Below are 22,362 nucleotides of genomic sequence, written 5' to 3'. Positions count from 1 at the left end.
CATTCACTCATTTTTATGCTTACTTGCTCACAACCATACTTATTCACTCATTCCTATGCTCACTTGCTTACTAACTTTCTCATTCACTCACTTCTGTGCTCACTTGCTCACAAACTTACCCATTCCCTCATTCCTTTGTTCACTCATTCATTTGTTCGCTTCGTTATTCACTCATTCATTTGTTAGCTTGTATACTGATTTACTTATTCACTCATTCCCATACCCACTAATTCCCTTATTCACTATCTTCTGTGCTCACTTTCTAATTGATTTTCTCGATCATCCCTATGTTCACTTGTTCACTGATTTTCTCGATCATCCCTATGTTCACTTGTTCACTGATTTTCTCGATCATCCCTATGTTCACTTGTTCACTGATTTGCTCATTCACTCCGGTGTCCACTTGTTCACTGATTTTCTCATTCACTCCTGTGTTCACTTCCTCACTGATTTGTTCATTCACTCCTGTGTTCACTTCCTCACTGATTTGTTCATTCACTCCTGTGTTCACTTCCTCACTGATTTGTTCATTCACTCCTGTGTTCACTTCCTCACTGATTTGTTCATTCACTCATCCCTGTGCTCACTAATTTGATCTTTCACCCACTCTTATGCCTCACTTGCTCAAAAACGTGCTCATTTCTTCATTCATTTTTCAATTTGCTCATTCAGTCACTGATTGGTTCACTTGCACACTGATTTTCTCATTCATTCACTTCTGTGCTCACTGGTTTGCTCATTCACTCACTCCCATGCGTACTTGCACACTGATTTGCTCATTCACTCGCTCCTATGCTCACCTGCTCATGAATTGCCCATTCAATTACTCCTATGCTCACTTACTCATGATTTGCCCATTCACTCACTCCGATGCTCATTAGTTTGCTGTGATGGATGTGTGTGCATATACAACACCCCCTATAGATAAGAAAGCCTCCACAATGCTGACATCACAACTAGTGACGTAGCCAGGTGGAGGCTGAAGGAAGACGAAGCAACCATGTTTGCACGTGTTTTTATTCGTTGGTGTTAGTGTTTTTACGTAGTACGTATGTAGACGACGTTTCGAAATTTGTTTTTGTGTGTTATATTCCTTTTTAATTAATCATCCCTCGTGGATGCCAAGAGACGGAGAGGCTTCTCTTATTTTAATTTACTGAAAAATAAGATCGATCATCAAAGGCTGGCTTCTATAATCAAGGAACGACATCAGTGCCGAAAGTTTTCGAGTAAGTATTTTTATTGGATCTATTTTTATCTCCACCAGTGAAAATTATGACATTATTTAAAATGAATAAAACAAAATATCTATGTTTTAAGTAGTGGAAATATTGTGGGATTTTATATAATTTGCGGAATAGGATTATACAATATATTTGTGTGTAAATTTTGCCTAAATCTATCCTGGCAAAACTACATTCATGCTGCATAGAAATAATTATTTGTTTTAAAATAAGGTGAGAACTTGATAATGATAACCTGTGAACCAAAAAAAATGTACATATATTGTTGTAGAGGGATTATCATTATATTGAGAGGCATCAGTTTAGCACTAGAATATAAACATTTCCAAACAAGACTTGAAAAACATCGTTGTAGAGGAATTCATCGTTATATCGAGTATCGTTGTAACGGGATTTCACTAATTAATTTCTCAAAACTACTTCGATTCTAAAGTACATTGTATATATAAAATTCGGTAGAGTTGGCTAGAAAGATAGTCATTTAGCAACTGTATTGAATATTGTATTAATTTTTGGTTTTCATCAACTTATTTATCAACTTATACTAAACAATTATTATCTTGTAGTCCCCTTGTATACCGGCTTTTAAGTCTAACTGCTTTTAATCTAATAAAGGGAAGAACTTATTTCATATAAATGAATTAGTGTTTAGTCATGCTTAGGCTGACCATATTTCCTCGAGAGAAATACGGGACATTGGGATTCCAAATACGGGACATCGCCAATTATCGCCAAAAATGACGCCAAAACCGAACAAAGTCGCCAAATATTGTTGAAATAACAGAGAAATCACAATGGCGGGAAATGCAGCATTACTGCTAATTGCAGTGGATCAAAATGAATTCCACGAAAAAAAAATTTTCACTAAGACAAATGTGGGAGATTCATATACTCATTTATAATTGCAGTTATCATAATATAATTTATAAATTGAAAATAATTTCAATCTTTGACTTCAATAAAGAATAAAAATTCAAGTAGGCTTCGTGCAAAATACGGGAAAAACCGGGACACTTTTGCTAAAAAGTCGGGACAGCCAAAAAAACAGAAACTACCGGGACTGTCCCGGGAAATACGGGACGTATGATCACCTTAACCAAGAAGAACTTTTTTTTATCATTCATATTATCAACACACAAAGATTTTGAAGATAATTTGAAAGCTAACTTAATGTTGCATGTTTTTGTCAGGATTTGCCATTCAAAACTGGGTTAGTTTTCATTTCCATTTCAGTAATATAAGTTATCTTAATTATTTTAAAATGTATGGTAAATGTAGGTGAATCTTATCTATAGGGGGTGTTGGCATAGACCGTAATGATCAATTACCAAATGGCATTTAAAAATGCACGTCGCATCGTCTGGATGACTGGGGTGACCAGAATCGTATTCTTATTATTGTACTCTGTGACCATGAGCCAGTGTGGTTAGCTGTAACCGTGTATCAAAGGATCGTTTCGTGACCTTGTTTGAGTGATGTTTTCGTAACCGTGTTTAGAGTATAGTTTGCGTGACCGTGTAAGAAGAAAAGTTTTCGTGACCGTGTTCTGTATATTTTTCGTAACCGTGTTCTGTATATTTTTCGTAACCGTGTTCTGTATATTTTTCGTAACCGTGTTCTGTATATTTTTCGTAACCAAGTTCTGGGTAAAGTTTTCGTGACCGTGTTCTGTATATTTTTCGTAACCGTGTTCTGGGTAAAGTTTTCGTGACCGTGTTTGAGGATAGTTTTCGTAACCGTGTTTTAAGTGCAGTTTACGAGATTTTCGAATATTGTTTACGTAATTGTGTCTTTCGTTCGTGTAAGCAGTGTGTTTTTCGTTAATTGAACGAGTGAGTGAGAAATTAGCGAGTGGTTGAGTAAATGAGTAAGTACTTTAATGAACAAGTGAGTGAACACTGGTAAGCAAGTATTGAGCATTGATGAGCAAGTGAGTGGGCGCTTTGATGAGCAAATGAGTGAGCTCGTTATCAAGCTGGTAAGAGTGTAAGTGAGCTATTAAGTGAGATAATTGGATGGGTGAGTGAGCGAATGAGTGACTAAGTAAGGAAGTGAGCAAGTTAGTGGGAAAATGATAGAGAGCTTTCTTGATTAATTGAGTGAGCATGTTAGTGAGCAAGTGAGTGAACAAGTGAGTTATCGAACAGGGTAAAAAAAATCGCGTGAGTTATTAAGGTGAAAGAGTGAGCGAGCGACAAGTGAGTGAGTGAATTAGTGAGCAAACAAATGAGTGAATAATTCAGTAAGCAAGTGAGCCACATTAGTTGGCAAGGGGGGGGGGGACTAATCGAGTGAGCAAGTGAGTGAGTTAGTTAGCTGGTGAGGAGCAGTTGAATGCTTGAGCATGCTGATGATCGAGTGAGGAGAAGGTGAGTGGGCTCGTTAGAGAGCGAGCGAGCCAATGAGGGAATAAACATGCCAATTAGCGATTTTGTGAGCATTTTGGGGGATTACGATAGTGATGAGTTAGTGTGAGTGAGCGAGTTCATCAGCAAATAAGTTATCAAGTTAAGGGTTAGTGAACGTATAAAACAGCAAATTAGTGAGCGACCGTATAAGTGAACAGAGATCCAGAAATTTCACCTCCGAATTTGTCACAATTCGCCCCTGATATTTCGCCTGCTCTGAATGTATGAATGACCATGTGAGTGACCAAGTGAGTGATCATGTGAGTGACCAAGTGAGTGATCATGTGAGTGACCAAGTGAGTAAAAAATTGTTTGTACAAGTGAGTGACCGTATAAATGACAAAATGAGTGAATAAGTGAGTGGCTGAATGAGTGATCATATGAGTGACCAAGTGAGTAAAAAATTGTTTGTACAAGTGAGTGACCGTATAAATGACAAAATGAGTGAATAAGTGAGTGGCCGAATGAGTGATCATGTGTGATTGTGCACTTGACTGTATGAGTAAGTGACCGTATGAATGGCCAAAAGAGTGACTTTATGAATGCTTAAGTGAGTGACCATATTTGTGAGTTTGTACTTGACTGTATGAGTGAGTGACCATATTTGTGAGTTTGTACTTGACTGTATGAGTGAGTGACCATATTTGTGAGTTTGTACTTGACTGTATGAGTGAGTGACCATATTTGTGAGTTTGTACTTGACTGTATGAGTGAGTGACCATATTTGTGAGTTTGTACTTGACTGTATGAGTGAGTAACCTTATAAGTGTTTCAGTGGGTGACCGTATGAATGACCAAACGAGTGACCAAGTGACTGTATGAGTGACCAAGTGATTGCCTGTATGTGTGACCAAGTGAGTGCCTGTATGTGTGACCAAGTGAGTGCCTGTATGTGTGACCAAGTGAGTGCCTGTATGTGTGACCAAGTGAGTGCCTGTATGTGTGACCAAGTGAGTGCCTGTATGTGTGACCAAGTGAGTGCCTGTATGTGTGACCAAGTGAGTGACTGATGCCGTTTTAACGTTTGCGGAGAGGCCGTTTCGAAATGCGTTAGCGCGTTTGTGTTTCTTGTTAGACTACGCATTCTTTGATGAGAATTGTTTGTATTGCTGTGTACTATCACCTCTTACAGTTTTCCTAATCTTTTCTCTGGATCACGCTGTATTTTTTTTAGACAACATTGGTGGGGTGAATGTGTTCATGTAAAGTCGGATACACAGATGGTAGCGCCGCAGCGCTACGTGGTTTCGACCCCGCGGAGTAAGGCCCCTTCCACACGGAGCGGAAGCGGACTCTCCTTCACTCCCGATTCAGTGCCCATAGGCAGCCTAGAGGCATTCTTTGGTGGTTTAATCTAGAGCCCCATAGAATATGGGTATGAAGATGCCTTCATTCCGATCCTCACAAGTAGTCGATGGGAGAAAATATCTTAAAATATTTTCAAAAAATTTTGACAAAAAATCTGTCTTTTCGGAAAAATATGAAAGAAAAATTCCAAAAACATCCAAAACATTCGATGTTCCAAAAAAAATTAAAAAAATTCAGGAGATATCAAAGAATTTACAAGTAGAAAAGAAGAGGAGGGGTGGGGACTTTCAAAATGCCTGTGCTTAGAAATATTCACATCACAATTTTGTCTTAGGCCGGGATTACACTATAGAAGTTTGATAAAAGTTCGTTTATAAAACTTTAAAAACGCAACCTACAGGCGCTCGAATGTAACAGATGTGTTTATTGGTTACATTTTTCAAGTTTTACAAAATAATTTTTAATCAAAGTTTTATAGGATAATACCAGCCATAGGCCGGGATTACACTATAAAAGTTTTGTAAAAGCTCTTTGATAAAACGTGAAAAATTCAACCCATAAGATCACCGGTTGCATTTGCTTGAATGCAACCGATGCACCTATTGGTTGAGTTTTTAAACTTTTATAAAATATCTTTTATAAAACTTTATAGTGCGATCCCGGCCTTAAGCCCAGATTACACTATGAAAATTTTATAATAATTCTTTTAAAAATGCAACCAATAAGCTAATCGGTTGCATTTGCTCGAATGCAATCGATAAATTTATTGGTTGCTTTTTTCAAGTTTTATAAAATAACTTTCATAAACCTTTAAGAGTGGAATCCCATCCTTAGATTAGTCACTTCTGAAATTTCACTTTTTTTTTAGTTTATGGACTCAATATAGAGTAAAATATACTTGTAGGTATCGGGGGGCACCAAAACTATTGAAGTGCTTAGGGCCTTCAAACGTCTTAATCCGGCCCTGAGTGAACAATAACTGAGTGATAACATTGTTTAATAAAAGTATTTTTTTTAAAGTTTAAAAAAATTAAGAGATTAAAAATTGAAAAAAATAATAAATATTTAAAATTTCAAATGTTTATATTTTTTAAATAATTTTTTAAACATTTAAAAAGAAAAAAAATTGAAATTTTTAAATTAAATTTAAAAGTTATTAAAGTATTTGGTCAATTAAATATTCGTAATGAACAGAACGGGGCTTATAATATTGGTCCCGTCAGTGGCCGTTGTTGGCAGGTTTTAGTGTATAAAATTATGAAATATGGACAGAAGGCAGTTAAAGTTGCTATATCTCAATCTCAGAAGGAAACAAAGGGGATAGACGTATGTGGGTACATCATATTTGATGAACGGGGACCCTCATATGGTGTCTTTAAAGGTATTTATGGCAAATAATTGAAAAAATTCCGTGCAAAATAAGCTTTAAAAAATAGCCAAAGATGCGGACGAATTCGTGTGAATAGCGCCGAATAAACCTATTGTCAAAACTTCTATGTGCGGATGCGGAGCCCGCACTTGGGTTTTGACACATGCGGAGGACGTCCGGACAGACCCGCATGAACATTTCCTAGGTGCGGAGATATTTCGGCTCGTCTGAAAAGCTCAGTATATTCCAATTGTTAAAACTTCTTCCGGACCCGCATCCGCTCCGTGTGAAAGGCCTCTTATACCTGTCTTGCGGTGCTAACCACACCTCAAGACCGGTTTTGTTTGTTTATAGTGCTGTGGAGAGACCTGGCTTATAGGAATGACAATGCGATCTTCGGTGCAGAATTTTATTTCAAGTTGGAAGAAAATACAAAAAAAAAAAAAAAAGTGATACAAAGCAGACAATATTATGTTTTATTTATTCTTTTTTTTAATTCACAAAAGATGGCGCCACTTATCGATACACCGTCGAGTCATGTTATTATGATCAGCTTTAAATCGCCGAAGTATTCAATGGTGCATCTGGTTGAGAGTTACATCGACATGTAAAGAGTCAGGAATTGTATTGTTCCCGGATTGCAATCGGAAGTGTTCACTTTTTTTTTATTTGGAATGTTGTGGGACTGCTGCGCGATATCCGAGGCGTATTTGCTCTTCAAATTTAGCAATCACTAAAAATGATGGCTAACAAGGGGAACAACGATGACCACAAACCAAACTATTCATAGCGTTAAATTTCGTCGTTCTAAACGTAGTATCATGAACCAAGAGTTGTTTTCTTCCTCTGGAGCGCGATGGTGACTTTATTATAATTTTTTTGCAACCTTGCCAGCGCAGTCCCACAACATTCCATAGTTTTGTTGAGTGACAATTTGAAGTATAGCACCATAATCTGTACACCGTGGCCTACGTCTCCTAAGACGAACCAGCTTATATCCCCTAGGGCCTAGTTTCCCAACCCTTTTTGTCCCATCGCCCCGTTCTTCAGAAATTTTTTTCTCCCATCGCAATCCAGCCCATAGGATCCTGTGTTATAACCGTAGCTTCAACCGCCCCTCTGGAATATTCCATCGCCCCAAGGGGACGTTAACGCCCACGTTGGGAATCACTGCCCTAGGGGGGACATAGCCGGGGTCACGTTTGGTCAGGAGCATAATCTGTACACAAAAGACAATACGATCAGCATATTTACGAAGGTAATTTTTTGAGTATAAGGACCAAAGCGCATGCGCTAGTATTTTTGCACATGCGCAGTGTTTACCGACATTCTTTGCGCTTAAAAAAAAGAGACACCAGTTTGAATCATATCGGTCATGTGTGTGCGTCAGGCGCGGATCCAGAACGATGCATTGGGAGGGGTGAATTGAGTAAGTTCTCTGAATCATCAGATTTTACGGAACAGCCAAATTTTACCATATTATTCCGCTCTTGGGAGGGGCGATAGTGCCTAACTCTACCGCTCCCCGCTGAATCCGTACCAAAGCGAAGGCAGATATCTTCAGCCAGAACTACGGGGGAGCAGGTGGGTCTCGTGTTCCGGGCACTAGCGTGCTTGCCCCGGCTGACATCGTATCTAGTCGTGGCCGTCTTCAACTGCGAATGGAGCAAAGGCAGACATCTTCAGCGGCGAAGATAGGCGGATCTAGGGTAATTTGACGGAGAAGCGACTTATTGCATAGGGTGCTTTGGATCATCCCGTATTTTACGGGACAAATTTTCTCATATTATTCGGCTCTTGAGAGGGACGATCTTCTCCATCGCCTTTTCTGGATTCTCGCTCCGTTCTGCATTTCGTGTCGTCTAGATTAAAACATCGAGATTCGACATGTAGAAAAATGTCCGTTATTCGCTGCTTCCTTAGGGGTCATTCAAGTATTACGTCAGCATCGAGGGGGAGGGGTTTCGGATTTGCTCACTTTTGATGACAAAGGGAGGAGGGGGGGTTTGAAGGTTGCTTACGTCATCAACCACCCTTTTTGAAGATATGAAATATTCTAAGCGGCTGACGAAATTTTGCTGACAAGGAGGGGCTGACGGGGTACGGGCGACAAAGTAAAATTTTGTTTCTAGTTGCGGCCCTGGGTCCGAATGAAGTGGTGTGACTGGTCCCCGGACGCTGGCACACCGTGTAAAAATGACTAAAAGTATAAATAGATATATACATGCATTATTGCAACAGTAATTATTATAAGAGTTCAGGTCTCTTTGCGAGGACCACGACGTATCTGATATTCCAGACGATGGATCCTTTAGCGCCCTTCTTGACCTTCTTAGTAGCCGCTTTGGCGAAGTCCTTGAAGAAGCTTGCGCGCTTCTCTTCCGGTATATTCTTCAAGACGTCCCGGACGAGGAATTGCAAGCATTCTGTTTGTGTAACGAAAGAACTGCATCAGTTTATCATCAAAATGTCGCCAAACCGGCGCCAATGAAAATGGTTGACTAACAGTCGAATGGACATGCGCACTCACCTTTGTAATCGTCGACGGATGCAAAAGTGTGCTTGAAGTCGAGCATCTTGGTCTTGAGAACCTGGTAGCCGACCTGTTCCAATAAGGCCGAGTAGACCCGGTCCGCGTGCGGGTGGTGGAACCAAAGTCTGTTGCAGTTGCTCTCCGTCAGGTCTGATATTACGTCCGACATCGTCTGCTGCAAAATAAAAGGATTCCCATTTATAACCATTGTCTTCGATCGTACCTTTGAAATATGTCCCGGAAGCGTTATTCTACTCTATACATAGGATTTTAACATGGGGTTACGCTCATTGGCCAAGATCACTATTACTTTATTAAAAAGCGAGGCAAACCCTTAGAGAAGAAAATAATATAGAGAAAGCAGTCTATATTCATTTCTTTCATGCATCGCCCACCAACATAACACCACGTGACTGTCGTGCCGTTGGTGGAGTTGCAGTGGTTGGCTACTATCTCTAATTTGGCGACGCGTGTTATTTTCCTTCTTCTACTCTTTTCAGTTCGATGGTTTTTGAAGTTTTCTCATGAGCTCCACGGTAAACCTCCGAGAAATTGATATTTTTTTAAATCACAATTTGAATTCAACGAGATTAAAGTTGAGGCCTTTGAGAATATGATAACTGATACCAGTTATCATATTTAAAAATGTTTAATTAATTTACTACCGGTAGCATATTTGAGAATTTTAAAAAAATTGGATATTTATTAATTTAGCTTAGTTTTTCTTTGTGGTTAGTGTAAATTTCAAATTATCTTTTTTAATCAGTATAAATTAACTTGATTTTATTAAAATAATTAGTAATTATGATTTTTGGAAATTTATGATTTAATTAAGAAATTTACGAAAAAAAAAATTTTCCTGTTTTTAAAAAAAAATTATTTCTGTTCATGGGGGAAAAAATTCCAGATCGAAAAAATTAGGATGAATTTCCAAAAATTTAATTCCTAAAAAGGCATAAAAAGTTAGATTTCTTTGTAAACAAATGTTTAAAAATACTGTGGCACTCATTAGACCTTTTAAAGATGTTAATTTCATACAAAAAATTTGGCTGTTTCAGTCATCAAAACACGAATCCTCATTTGGCGAAAAAATGCGGTCGCCAAGAGAAACACGTAAGCATTCAAATAAAAGGATCAAATTGCAACTAATTTCAGACATAACTTCAAAAATGAGTAGTTGTTCGATTAATTATTAACAGCCTCATAAGTTGAAACAAATATTGTTGAAAAATATGCAAGATCTTATCACGCTAGAAAACACGCGCTTTGATGAACTTTCTTCTCACGCGCGAGCTTTAATACCTTATATTTATTGAAAAAACATTCAAATATTTAATAATAATACACATCTGTGAAAAGTGAAGAGTCCTCCTTTGACTTCTTTTCCGGAACAGCCGTAAGCACAACACGCAGTTACCATTTTTCACGAAGATTTCAAACTAATTCACACACCTCGTCCTGCTTGCCGTAGAATGAAATTTACCAGCACGGGAAAGGACGGCAGTCACGTGACACAATGTATAGGGAGGGAAAAAAATAGGGTTTCCCCTCTCTACCCTTATTTCTACTCTAAGGGCAAACCGTCGTTTTTGTTGACTACAGCGCCATCTGGGTGGCTCATTCAACTGCTTGTACTATTATAGCGTGCAGGTTCTTAAAATATGGGCTCTGACTGTCGGATTCAAAATTGAGGTTTGAAAATTGAATTCAAATTCCTTCAATTCCTAGCGGCAAATTTTCTTTGCTGTTGATGATCGCCAACATAAAACATAATCACCGGATTTATCACGTTTACCTCGATAATATATATAAAATATGATGAATCCGGTTAATTATGCATGTTTCCCAACCATATTGAAAAGTTTCATAGGTTTCTCTAAATTTATCATTTTTATCGGCGATTATGCATAATATTCAAGCGTCGTTGGTAAACATAATAAATCTTAGTAAATTCATCACATTTGATAAATTTCAAGTATTTGTCAAATTATCGGGTAGTACCATCGCATCACCGATAAAAAATAATGAAACTTTTTTAGTATTTTTGTTACACAGTCAAATCCCGTTATAAGGAATACCGTCATAGCGAAAATCTCGTTTTAACGAAAACTTTTCTAATCCTCTTCCCCCCCCCCCCCCAGATAAGTTTATACAGGAATAATGCTAAAACCTGGGTTCCCTTTATAATGAAATTTCGTTATAACGACGTGATTTCTCCAGTCTCTTGGAGTTCGTTAAAACGGGATTAGACTGTATTTACCAACGATGCTTGGCGGGGGGGGGGGGGGGGGTTGCGTAATCACCGGTAAAAGTGGGGAAAAAATATCAAACGGATACGATCGGTTGGTTAATTATGCATAATAACCGTTTTATTACATTTACTGTAACATATTCCGTGCGGAGGCCTTCTATGGGGCCGTTCAAGTATTACGTCAGCAATGTTTCAGCCATTTCTGACCCCCTCCCCCTTGACAGAAAAACTCTGACTCCCCCCTTGTCAGCAAAATTTCGTCATCTCCCCCCCCCCCCCCGACATATTGGTGATGTACACTTCCCCGTGTACAATCTCTGATGTACACGGGGAGGGGAACACAGGAGGGCCCCCCAACGATCAAAAAATCATTTTATTAAATGCAAAAAATATTTTTTTTTAATCGAAATTTCGAAAGAAAGTATGTATTTATATGTTACTATAATCAATTTCCGTTAACTTCAATGCTATTTGAAGAAAATATTGGGTAAGAACTCAAAATTTCCCTTTAAGAAATTCATTGTGATCCACCCTCTAAGCCACAAATGCTAAATTCATGGCCCTCGGGGTTATCTGATGTGGTCTGCCACCTTAAACCTAATTTTGTGAAAATGAACTAAACGGCACATTTACAGATAGCTTGTAAGTAGACCCCCTGTGGCACATTCACAGATCACTTAAGTGACCCGCGACACAGTTCCAGATCGCTTAAGCGATCCGTGGCACATTTAGAAATCCCTCGCGTGACAGTTGGCACAGTTCTTTAGAGCACTTAAACGACCCCCAGTGCGGCTCTACATCACTCAAGTCGCCCCCCGCACATTCCTCCCAGATTACTTGAGTGATCCGCGGCATAATTACGGATCACTTGAATGACGCGTGGCACAGTTCGAGAGTACCTGAGCGGCCCAAACACATTTCTAGATCACTTGGATCCGCGAAACATTTAGAGATCACTAAAGTGGCTCTGTATAGGGCACTTATCAATAGGGATAATGTTAGTTCACGTGCCCACAAACCACAGTTCAAGATGCCATTAAGAATATTTCATATTTTCATAAAGGGTGGTCGATGACGTAAGCATCATCCAAACACCCCCCCCCCCGCTGTAATCAAAAGTCAGCAAGTCGGAATTCCCCCCCCCCCATCGATGCTGACGTAATACTTGAATGACCCCTATCTCTAGTAGGAGGTGCTGGTTAAACTCGCAACCCGTGACGTTTCAGCAAGACCCAAAAAAAAGAAACAAGAAAGAAATGATTAAATAATTAAAAAGTATGAAGCATAACGTCAAAAAAGTCAAAATCCGAATGAATCGGCAGTGAGAGCCCCTACGTATATGAAATCAGCTGCATATTCGCGAAGGGAGCTCCAAGCTTTCCAGCAACGGCGGTTCCTTGGTTAAGAAATGGATGATATAAAAATGCTGCAGGAAATGCCTGTCTTCAATATGTGCGAGCATTTCACGATATTTTTTATACCGAGAGACGTATTGTGCTCGAAAAACTAATACAGTAAAGCCTGTCTTCAACCAGGGCCATCTTAAGAGTATCATGGGGCCTCGGGCAAAGTGGTTTTTGTGAGGCCCTACCTGGTAAACTCCAGTAATTTTAATTAGATCTCATTTTTATGAGGCCCCCGGATGGATGGCCCCCATAACGCATGGGATGGGCCCATGCGTTAAGACGGCGCTGTCTTCAACGGAATCGCAAGGGACCGAGATTTTTTTTTCCGTTGAATACAGGTTTCCGCTTAATGGAGGTACAATTGACATAATGTGTGAAATTATGTAACGATCTCGGATGTAATTGAAGTACAGTATAATAAAAATAAATCACTTGAAAATAAACTAATTAATTTAAATGTACGTCAAATAACGTACATCATTTACTCTATAACCACTGAATATTTTAGGTTTTCACAGCATCTGCGTGAAACTTCACCCCACGCTGTTCTTCACCGCACACCAACTGCGGTCATATATCGCCATACGGCAATTTCCAACCAGTGGAGTTGGGTGGGAAATGAAGGCTCCATCCATCGGTGGTCACCCTAGGCTCGGTAGGTAAAGAACTTGCTTCCGATGTGCTATGCCCGGATTCGCATCCATGGACCTTGATGGTAACCTTCGATAGTGGAGCGTCTTTACCACTGCACCACTCGGGCACTCCGTTCTTCATCTGGAAAATGACTACATTCGCGTTCTTTTTCGACTTGGAAATTTCCAATTAGGGTGTCAATATCTGTCTGTCAGCTAGTGAGTGAATGTGTGAGTGAGGGAGTGATCGAATGCATTGGTGAGCGAACTAGCGAAAATTCAAGTGAGCGAGTGCGTGATCGAATCAGTAAGAGCGAGTAACCGTATAAATGACATTGATTGAGTGAGTGACCGTATGAATAACCAAGAGATTGGGTAAGTGACCGAGTGAGTGAGCAACCGTATTTATGCTCGAGATGAGTGGGGGTGGTTTAGCAACTGAGTGAGCGATTGAATGAGGGACCGTATGAGTAACCAAGTGAATGGGTTAGATGAGCGATTGAATGTCCGTATGAGTGAACCGGTGAGTGACCGAGTCAGTGGCTCACTTACTCATTTGCTCACCTGCTCACTCAGCAATTCCCTCAGTGATTTGATGAATCACTCACTTGCTCACTGCCCCATTCATCCGCACATCTACTTACTCACTAAATAGCTTTGTCGATGTTTACCGGCGAGTTTTCCTGATGGTGAATTGTCCTGAATTGAGGTTTTTTTTAGGAAATTAATTTTCCACACTGATGGGAAGAAAACATTAATACACACGATGGGAAGAAAACATTAAGGGAGGGGGGGGGGTGAGAGATCATGTTGTCAGACGTCCCGTAAATACGGGATTGAGGGGAGTGGTACCTAGGGAGAGGGCGAGGTCTCTAGCTCTCCCTCGCCTGCTATCCTGAGCTAGCTTGGCTCGGAATCTCCTGAGGCCAAGGTATGGCCCTGCACGCCATACATTGTTTAAAACACCGGCCCCTTGTGCGATTAGACCAGTGTTTTGCAAAGTATGAATGATCATTCATCTTGGAATGGTCCAAGGGGGTGGTAGAAGCTTGGGGGTTTTGTATAGGATCCTATGGGTTGACTTGGGGGTGGGGCTGATCAGAAGAGAAATGTTTTGAAATAGGAGACGATGGAACAAAAAGTTTGGGGAAACTATGGATTAGACTCTCATGAATTGGAGTCGTGCATGATTGTGTGCATGAATTGTAGTCGATGATTAGATTGAAAATAATTTATGCTGGAAATTTTTTGACGGAGAATGTATGGAAGCTTTTAGTGAGAAAATTGTTAAAAAAGCAGTTTTTGAGGGAAAATGATTGAAACGCCCATTGTTGAGGGAAAATGATTGAAATGCCCATTGTTGAGGAAAACGATTGAAAAGACGCATTGTCGAAAAGACGATTGAGAAACGAACTGCTGAGAAAGCGATTGAAGTATCTATTGCTGATGAAACGATTGAAATACCAATTGCGGAAGGAACGGTTGAAGAGAGTTTCATTGTTTAGAAAGTAATTTAAGTACTGATTGTTGATGAAATTATCGAGGTACTGATTGTTGATGAAATTATCGAGGTACTGATTGTTGATGAAATTATCGAGGTACTGATTGTTGATGAAATTATCGAGGTACTGATTGTTGATGAAATTATCGAGGTACTGATTGTTGATGAAATTATCGAGGTACTGATTGTTGATGAAATTATCGAGGTACACCAGATAAAGGGGACACCAGTATCGATTGGTGAGGGACAATGCAAGGTTATGGTGTCGCAGGGAATTTTTCTCCAATAGGGTTGTTAATAAATGGAATAGCTTACCCCCGGAGGTAGTAAATTGTAACACAATTGACACGTTTAAAAAGAAATACGATAAACATGTTGGGGTAAATCGGGAAGCTATCCATTCTTAGAATAAGACAACCATAAGTATTCTTTATGGGCATTGTATAATATTTTATCATGTGTATATATTGTTTGTAATTTGTGTTAATTGCATTTTTAATTGGGTTGCTGTTGTATTTTTGAAACATATGACAACCATATTTTTATGGGCATCTTTTTATCAGCCACCTCGTTGGGCATTTTGCCTGTTGTGGTGTTGTATTTGTATTTGTATTTGTATTAATTGTTGGTAAACGATTGAAATAATTATTGTTGAGAAAACGATTGGAAAATACTCATTGCAGATGAAACAGTTTAAGAGACTCATTGTTGAAGAGACGATTGAAATACCAATTACTGGTATAACAATTGTAAAAAAAAGTTTATGAGACGCATTTTTTGAAAAGACGACTGAAGTATAAATTGTTGAAAACAAGATAAAAAAATTACCGATTGTGGATGAAACGTTGTATGAGACGCATTGTTGAAAAGGTGATTGAAATACTGATTGTTGAGGAAAACTATTGAAATACCAGTTAAACAGGAAATGGTTGGGGAAACGCATCATTGAAGAGATTATTGAAATAACCGTTGTAAAGGTAGTTGTTTGAGGAACGCATTGTTGAAAAGATGATTAGTATGTACTTATTGTTGAGGAAACGATTGAAATATCAACTGTGGAAACGATTTGAGAAACCCATTGGATTAAAATACTCATTGTTGAGAAAATTATTTTGATAGGAATGAAGAATTGTTGAAGAAATTTTTTTCGAATGAGCCAATATTTGAGAAGATGATTGAAGATTGTGTTTGAAGAGCCCATTGTTGAGATCATCGAAGATATTTGTTAACATGCATGTAGAGTTTTTCAGAAAACGAACTGCTCCCATGAGGCCCAAAAAATGCTTGGGTTCCCCAAAAGAACTCGTCAAGACCGCCCTGGTGATGATAACAATGCTTATTGGTTGGTTAACTTTTTAGTCGGAACTACAACACTGCTTTTCATTAACGATGGAAATCGCTCCTCCTCGGTAAGAGATTAATACACGCATTGTTAGTGGAATTATTTTTTAATATAAATTGTGAAAATCATTGTTAAAAAAATGGTTTCAAACTCATTTTTATATAAATATTTTCAAACTCATTATTATAAAAATGGTTTCAGACCCATTGTTATAAAATCGGTTGCACAAAAGCATTGTTCAAATTCTTTGTTAAAAAAATTAGTTTCAAACTTGTTAAAAAAAAAGATTGGCTTCAATCTGATTGTTAAAAATAATTGTTTCCAATTGTTGTAAAAATAATTTTTTCCAATTGTTGTAAAAATAATTTTTTCCAATTGTTGTAAAAATATTTTCAAACTCGTTATGAAGAAATGGTTTCAAACTAATTGTTCGAATATAATGGTTTCAAATTTATTCTTCAAAAAAGGTTTCATACTCATTGTTATAAAACTGGTTTCAAACTCATCCTTGTGGAGCACTACAGATGTAAAATAAGTTGTTGGAGATGATATATTTTTGGAAAACACCAGTGTTTTGTAGGTACGAACAGGATAACGATTGGGTAATTCAGCTGTTGAGGTTCCGTGTATGTTTGGTCAACAATGGAAAAAAAACTGGATTCTTTGTTTAAGGAAGAGGAAACGGGAGGGTTCCGTAAACACAATGCGAGCTCGATGATTTGGATTATTTATCCAAGAAGCAGAGCAGCCTCAGCAAAAAAAGGAGTGGTAGTGATGGCATCTAGCCATCATGGCAGCAGTTCAACTAACAATCATCATCACGCAAAACTCGCGTTCTCGGAAGGAGCCGAACCCATTGTTGTTGTTGTTGGTGCCAGTCGTCATCTTATCGAGATCACAACTGCGAGAGTTTCAGGCAAAGCCGCCACTCTTAATGCAGCTTTGGTTTCAGGTGACCAGATGTCCCGGCTGATTTGTGATTTGTCCCAGAAGAAATGAAATCTGGTGAGAGATCGGCGAAAATTGGCGGTTTTTAGTGAGAATTGGCTTGATGTCCCGGTTTTGTCGCACTGATATCTAGTCACCTTAACTGACTTATTTTACTTCATTTTATTCCAATTTTTCTTTTACTTCATTTTATTCCAATTTTTCTTTCACTTCATTTTATTCCAATTTTTCTTTCACTTCATTTTATTCCAATTTTTCTTTTACTTCATTTTATTCAAATTGTCCATCATTTTTTAAAGGGATTTTTTTCACATTTTACTGTTCAATATGCCAGTGTAATCATTTTTGACAAATGAAGCACTTCCATTTCTAGCTCTTTGCTGAGCACATTGTAAATATCGTTTATGCCTCTTCATGCCTTAAAAATACAGAAGACAACTGAATGCTATTGAGTAGCATCAGAATCACCAAACCTAGAATAGGTCTATGTATCCAACTGCTTTGAAATGTAAACTGTTGTTTTACCTATTTGCACCGTAATTTTGAATGATCTATACTTGTTGAACCCTCAAACTAAGCAAATGAAAAATTAATCAAATGGTCCACATACACCCCCCCCCCCAAATAACCTTAAAAATGATACAATTTCTGTTTTGGCAAATCATTAATTGCAGTCTCCAACATTTGTAATATTTGGCAATATATCAATGATTTCCTGCTCAATTAAAATCAATTACACAAACTTTGTCGATAGGATTTGGTAAAAAAGTAGGAAAAGTAGGACAAAAACTAGAAAGTAGGACAAAACCGAGAAAGTAGGACATTTTACCAAAAAATAGGAAAAGTAGAACGAGTGGGAGCCCTGTTAACCATGAAATAATTTCGGAATCATTGAGAGAAACAATCTCTCCCTCATCAATTTTGAAATTATCTCTCCCTCATCAATTCTGACATTGTCTCTCTCATCGAAATTATGAATTTATTCCTCTCCGAAAATTCTGAAAATAATGCTCTCACCGATTCCGAAATTATCTCTCTCATCAAAATTCCGGAATTGTTCCTCTCATCTCTTATTTATGAATAATTCTGGAACTGTTTCTCTCCATTAATTAAGAAATCATCTCTCTCATCAATTCTGAAATTATTCCTCTCTTCAATTATAAATTTATTCCTCCCCCAAAACTTCTGAAATTGTTTCCTCTCCTCAAAATTACGAATTTATTTTCACTCCAAAAATTCTGAAAATAATTCTTCCATCGATTTGAAATCATTTCCCCTCATCAATTCTGAAATCTCTCATTAATTTTCATTTGTTCTGAAATTACTTTTTTTGATAATTCTGAATCTTCATAAAAATATGCCTGTCTTTTTGCCCTCCCTCCTTCCGAAATGTATTCATTAAATTTGTTCCCAGGTGGCCCCGAAAAATCTCAGCCCCCCCAGAGCTAACGGATTCATTGAGACGGTATACGGGTAAGCGCACTGACCGTTACACAAAAGGCACGCGACTTTTTGTACGCCCGGTAGCGCGACTTGTTAGACCATAGTTTCCCAACCTTTTTTGTTCCATCGCCCCCTTCTTCAGAAATATTTTTCTCCCATCGCCCCCAACGCAATGTAACCCATAGAATTCTATGTTATACACGTAGCTTCTACCGCCCTCCCCCCCCCCCTGGAACATTCCATCGCCTCCCAGGGGACGCAAACGCCCACGTTGGGAATCACTGCATTAGACTTTACAGAGTAGAGATACTGCCAGCTTCTCAGCGACTGGCCCCCAGGTGGCGACAGTAGAGTTCGGTTTGTTTTTTCTCGGCCCACGACGTATAGTGGAGACTACCAACTTTTCTTTCCGAAGTTCACCTCTATTTGATTGGTTAAAAGTTGTGGTCATTTTCACACGGTTTTCTTTGTTGTGAAAATTTCCTTTGTAGTGCTGAGTGAGGGAGGGAAAACGGGCAACTCGAGTTGTTCAGTCGCCTGGTCTCCCGGCTGCTGAAGTACCCCCGTGTGAGGGGAATTTATATATATGTATTTGTCTTTTCCATAATTTTTTTCTTCAACATATATGTTCTTGAAGAGCTTCTCAACAATTGATATTTCAACAATTTTTTCAATAAGGGGCCATTCAAGTATTACGTAAGCAGATTTTCAACCATTTTTGACCCCCCCCTCCTTGTCAGCAAAACACTGACCCCTCCCCCCCCCCCTCCCGTCAGCAAAATTTCGTCAGCAGCTTAGAATATTTCATATCTTCAAAAAGGGGTGGTTGATGACGTAAGCAATCTTCAAACCCCCCCCCCTTGTCATCAAACGTCAGTAAATCCGAAACCTCCCCCCCCCCGGTGCTGACGTAATACTTGAATGACCCCTAATTGATATTTCAACAATTTTTTTTAACAATTGGTATTTCAATCCCATTTGAAAAAAAGGGAAGCCCTTTCAAACCATTCTTTCAACAATGGTCTCTCAAATCAGCTTATCGAGTAGCTGCAGGATGGGGGGGGGCACTCCAGTAATTTTCCCTAAATTTATAATCTCAGTCATTCTCTCAACAATGTTTTTCTCAAACCATCCTCTCAGCAGCGGGTCTCTCAAACTAGCTTCTCAACAATGGAGGGTTTCGGTCCACTTTTCCAAAAGTAGCTTTTCTCAAGCGAAGTTTCACAACAAAAGATATTTTGGTCGTTTGTTGTTCTTATTAATATTTTTCAATTAAATCGATTTCTTTTAATCATTTCATTGTCTTATTTCAAACCCATCACCTGCGATCATTTTATTTATGCATGAGTTGATTGGACTGGGGACCTACAAGATTTGATAGACCGTACTGCATTACCGTTACATTTACAACAAAAACCTGCTGGGTGTGTTCCACCCCACCTTCTCACAGCGTAAGTTCTTGAGGGAAACTATGACTATGGCAATATCAACGGCTGCCTAGAGCTAGGGCGACCAGATTTCAATGGGACGCAACCGGAACATCTGGTCTCTAACCAAGGGTACTCAACCATTAGAAGAGAACGGGCCACTTCACTGGTTTAAAATTGTGTCGCGGGCCACATGTAGAACTTCAGCGCGGGCTGCGTAAGTGCTCTGGAACTATGCCTTGTGTCACTCAAGTGATCCGTCAATATGCCGCGGTAACTGAAAATAAGTCACGGATCACTTAAGTAACCTGTAAATGGGTGTTAGGTCGGTCACTCAAGTGATCTGTGAATATGCCACGGTAACTAAAGTGATCTGGGAATGTGCTGAGGGGCATTCAAGTTCCGTGGAAATATGCCGTGGGACCATAATGGTATATATTTATATCTATACCATTTTTAGTGTCTTTTCAAAAGCCAGGGGCTGTTGCCCCCCCCCCCTAAATGACGGGCCTGCGTGGGACACTCGTCACGTGGGAATGTGCTGCGGGACACTGAATGATGTGGAACTGTGCTTTGGGTCAGTCACTCAATGTGCTGCGGGACACTTAAGTCACGTGGAAATGCACCGTGGGCCACTTGAGTGACCTGGAACTGTGCCCCACGTAACTTAAGTTATCTGTAAATACACCGGTTAGTTCATTTTTATGAACTTAAGTGTGAGATTGGGGGGTGGGGGGGGGCAGGAAACTCCGAGGGTCACATTCGGCCCGCGAGCCGTGGGTTGAGCATGTATGTTTTTAAGGATGCCAAACAATGATGGCAACAATAATTATAAAAATGATAAGTATTGTTATTTTTAGTAGGTACGTACCTGGTATTGTTTCCTGAATGCGTCAGCGGCGAGTACCTTCTTGGCAGCCGAGTGGACGTCGGCGGGTTTGGCAGCCGGGACGGCGATGAAGCACCTGCCGCCGGGTTTCAGGAACCACATGAGGTTCCTGAGCGTCGCCGCGTGGTCCCTGACGAACAGCAGCGAGTGCGACGAGAAGATCCAGTCGAACCTGCCCGCCCACGACATCTCGAACGTCGACTGGTCCTCGACGTCGGCTTCCGCGAAGTCCATCACCTCGTCGGCGACGTTTTCGAACGCGTAGTCGACCAGCCGCTGGTCCTTGTCCAGCCCGAGGATCTCGCGGACCTTCGCGAAGTGCCCCGCGAGGCGGGTCGTCGTCGTCCCGGACCCGCAGCCGAGTTCGAGCATGTTCTTGCTGGTCAGGTCCGCCGGTTCGACGATGTCCTTGCACTCGGACAGCAGACAGTCCTGCAGGGACAGGAGGTATCCAGTGGTTGCCGTCTGGACGACGTTGTTCAGCATGACTTCTCCTCAAGGGTGTTGTAGAATAACCACAGGGACAATCTTCAACACGTCTTCTGGTTCATCCTCGGGAATCCAACTGCGACTCTGCAACGCGCGCACAAACACACAACCTGCAGTCCCGAAGATCTTCAAGAGCAGACGACAATCTTTGAAGACTTGAACAGCAGACGACAGACACACTCTACTACCACTTGCCTGTTTCTATTTAGGAAGTAATAAAAGATCACCCACTCGCCTGAAAAGAGGGGATTGACGTCATCCTCTACAGGGTTGCTAAAACTAGTTCAATCGAATCTTATTTGGCTCTTTTATTAGTATTTGGCGGGAATCTGTAAAATTATCTCGGGCAATTTTGATAACAGTAGCCGCCGCTTATAAGAATCACGATTGGTTTATCCATTTTGATTCTTATACCTGGGAATTTTCTTCTGTGTTGCTCGCGTAGGATGCAGGACGTTTCGCCCCCGACGTTTGTCCCCGGTACATTTCACCCCCTGACATTTTTGCCTGCCCTAACCGTGTGAGTGCCCAAGTAAGTGAACATGTGAATGATCAAGTGAATGCGTGAGTGACTGTATGAGTGACCAATTGAAGGGTGAGTCACCGCATGAATGACCAATTGAAGGGTGAGTCACCGCATGAATGACCAATTGAAGGGCGAGCGAACGTATGAGTGAACAAGTGAGTGGGCGAAAGTTTGGAGTGAGTGACCATATGAGCGATCAATCGAATGCGTCAGTTACCATATAAGTGACCAATTGAACGGTGAATGACCGTATGAGTGATAAAACGAGGGGTTGAGTGAACCAAGTAAGTGACCATACGGGAGATCAAGTGAGTGGGTGAGTGACCAATTGAAGGGTGAGTGACCAATTAAAGGGTGAGTGACCGTATGAGTGAGCAAGTTAGTGGGTGAAGTTTCGGCGTGAGTGACCGTATGAGTGAACAAGTGAGCGGATGAATAACTTGTTCGCACTGTCACTTACTTGGTCTCTCATACAATCACTCACATTATCATTCATATGGTCATTCACTCAACTAAACAGTCATTCATACTCACTCATACGATCACTCACTTGATCACTCATACGGTCACTCATCCAACAACATGGCCACTCATACGGTCAGGGCAGGTTAAATATGCGTCCGAGGACTAAAAGTCGGGGGCGAAA

The 22,362-nt window shown here is 40.0% G+C and overlaps 1 protein-coding gene across 1 annotated transcript; it reads right to left on the bottom strand.

Annotated features, from left to right (window-relative positions):
* Positions 1–7,126: 7,126 nt before the first annotated feature.
* Positions 7,127–21,404, bottom strand: LOC149067719 (uncharacterized). Its single transcript, XM_089252301.1, has 3 exons — positions 20,684–21,404; positions 8,860–9,037; positions 7,127–8,755 (listed from the first exon to the last, which is right to left on the bottom strand). The coding sequence occupies exons 1-3, from the start codon at positions 21,185–21,187 to the stop codon at positions 8,577–8,579; spliced, it is 861 nt and encodes a 286-aa protein (XP_089108427.1). The 5' UTR covers positions 21,188–21,404; the 3' UTR covers positions 7,127–8,576.
* Between the last annotated feature and the right edge of the window lie 958 nt (positions 21,405–22,362).

Source organism: Pholcus phalangioides, unplaced genomic scaffold (assembly GCF_987345545.1).
Source record: "Pholcus phalangioides strain wild (caught in Gottingen) unplaced genomic scaffold, Ppha-v1.0 ptg000028l_1, whole genome shotgun sequence".
Classification (NCBI taxonomy): domain Eukaryota; kingdom Metazoa; phylum Arthropoda; class Arachnida; order Araneae; family Pholcidae; genus Pholcus; species Pholcus phalangioides.
This window is presented reverse-complemented; position numbering and strand designations above follow the sequence as displayed.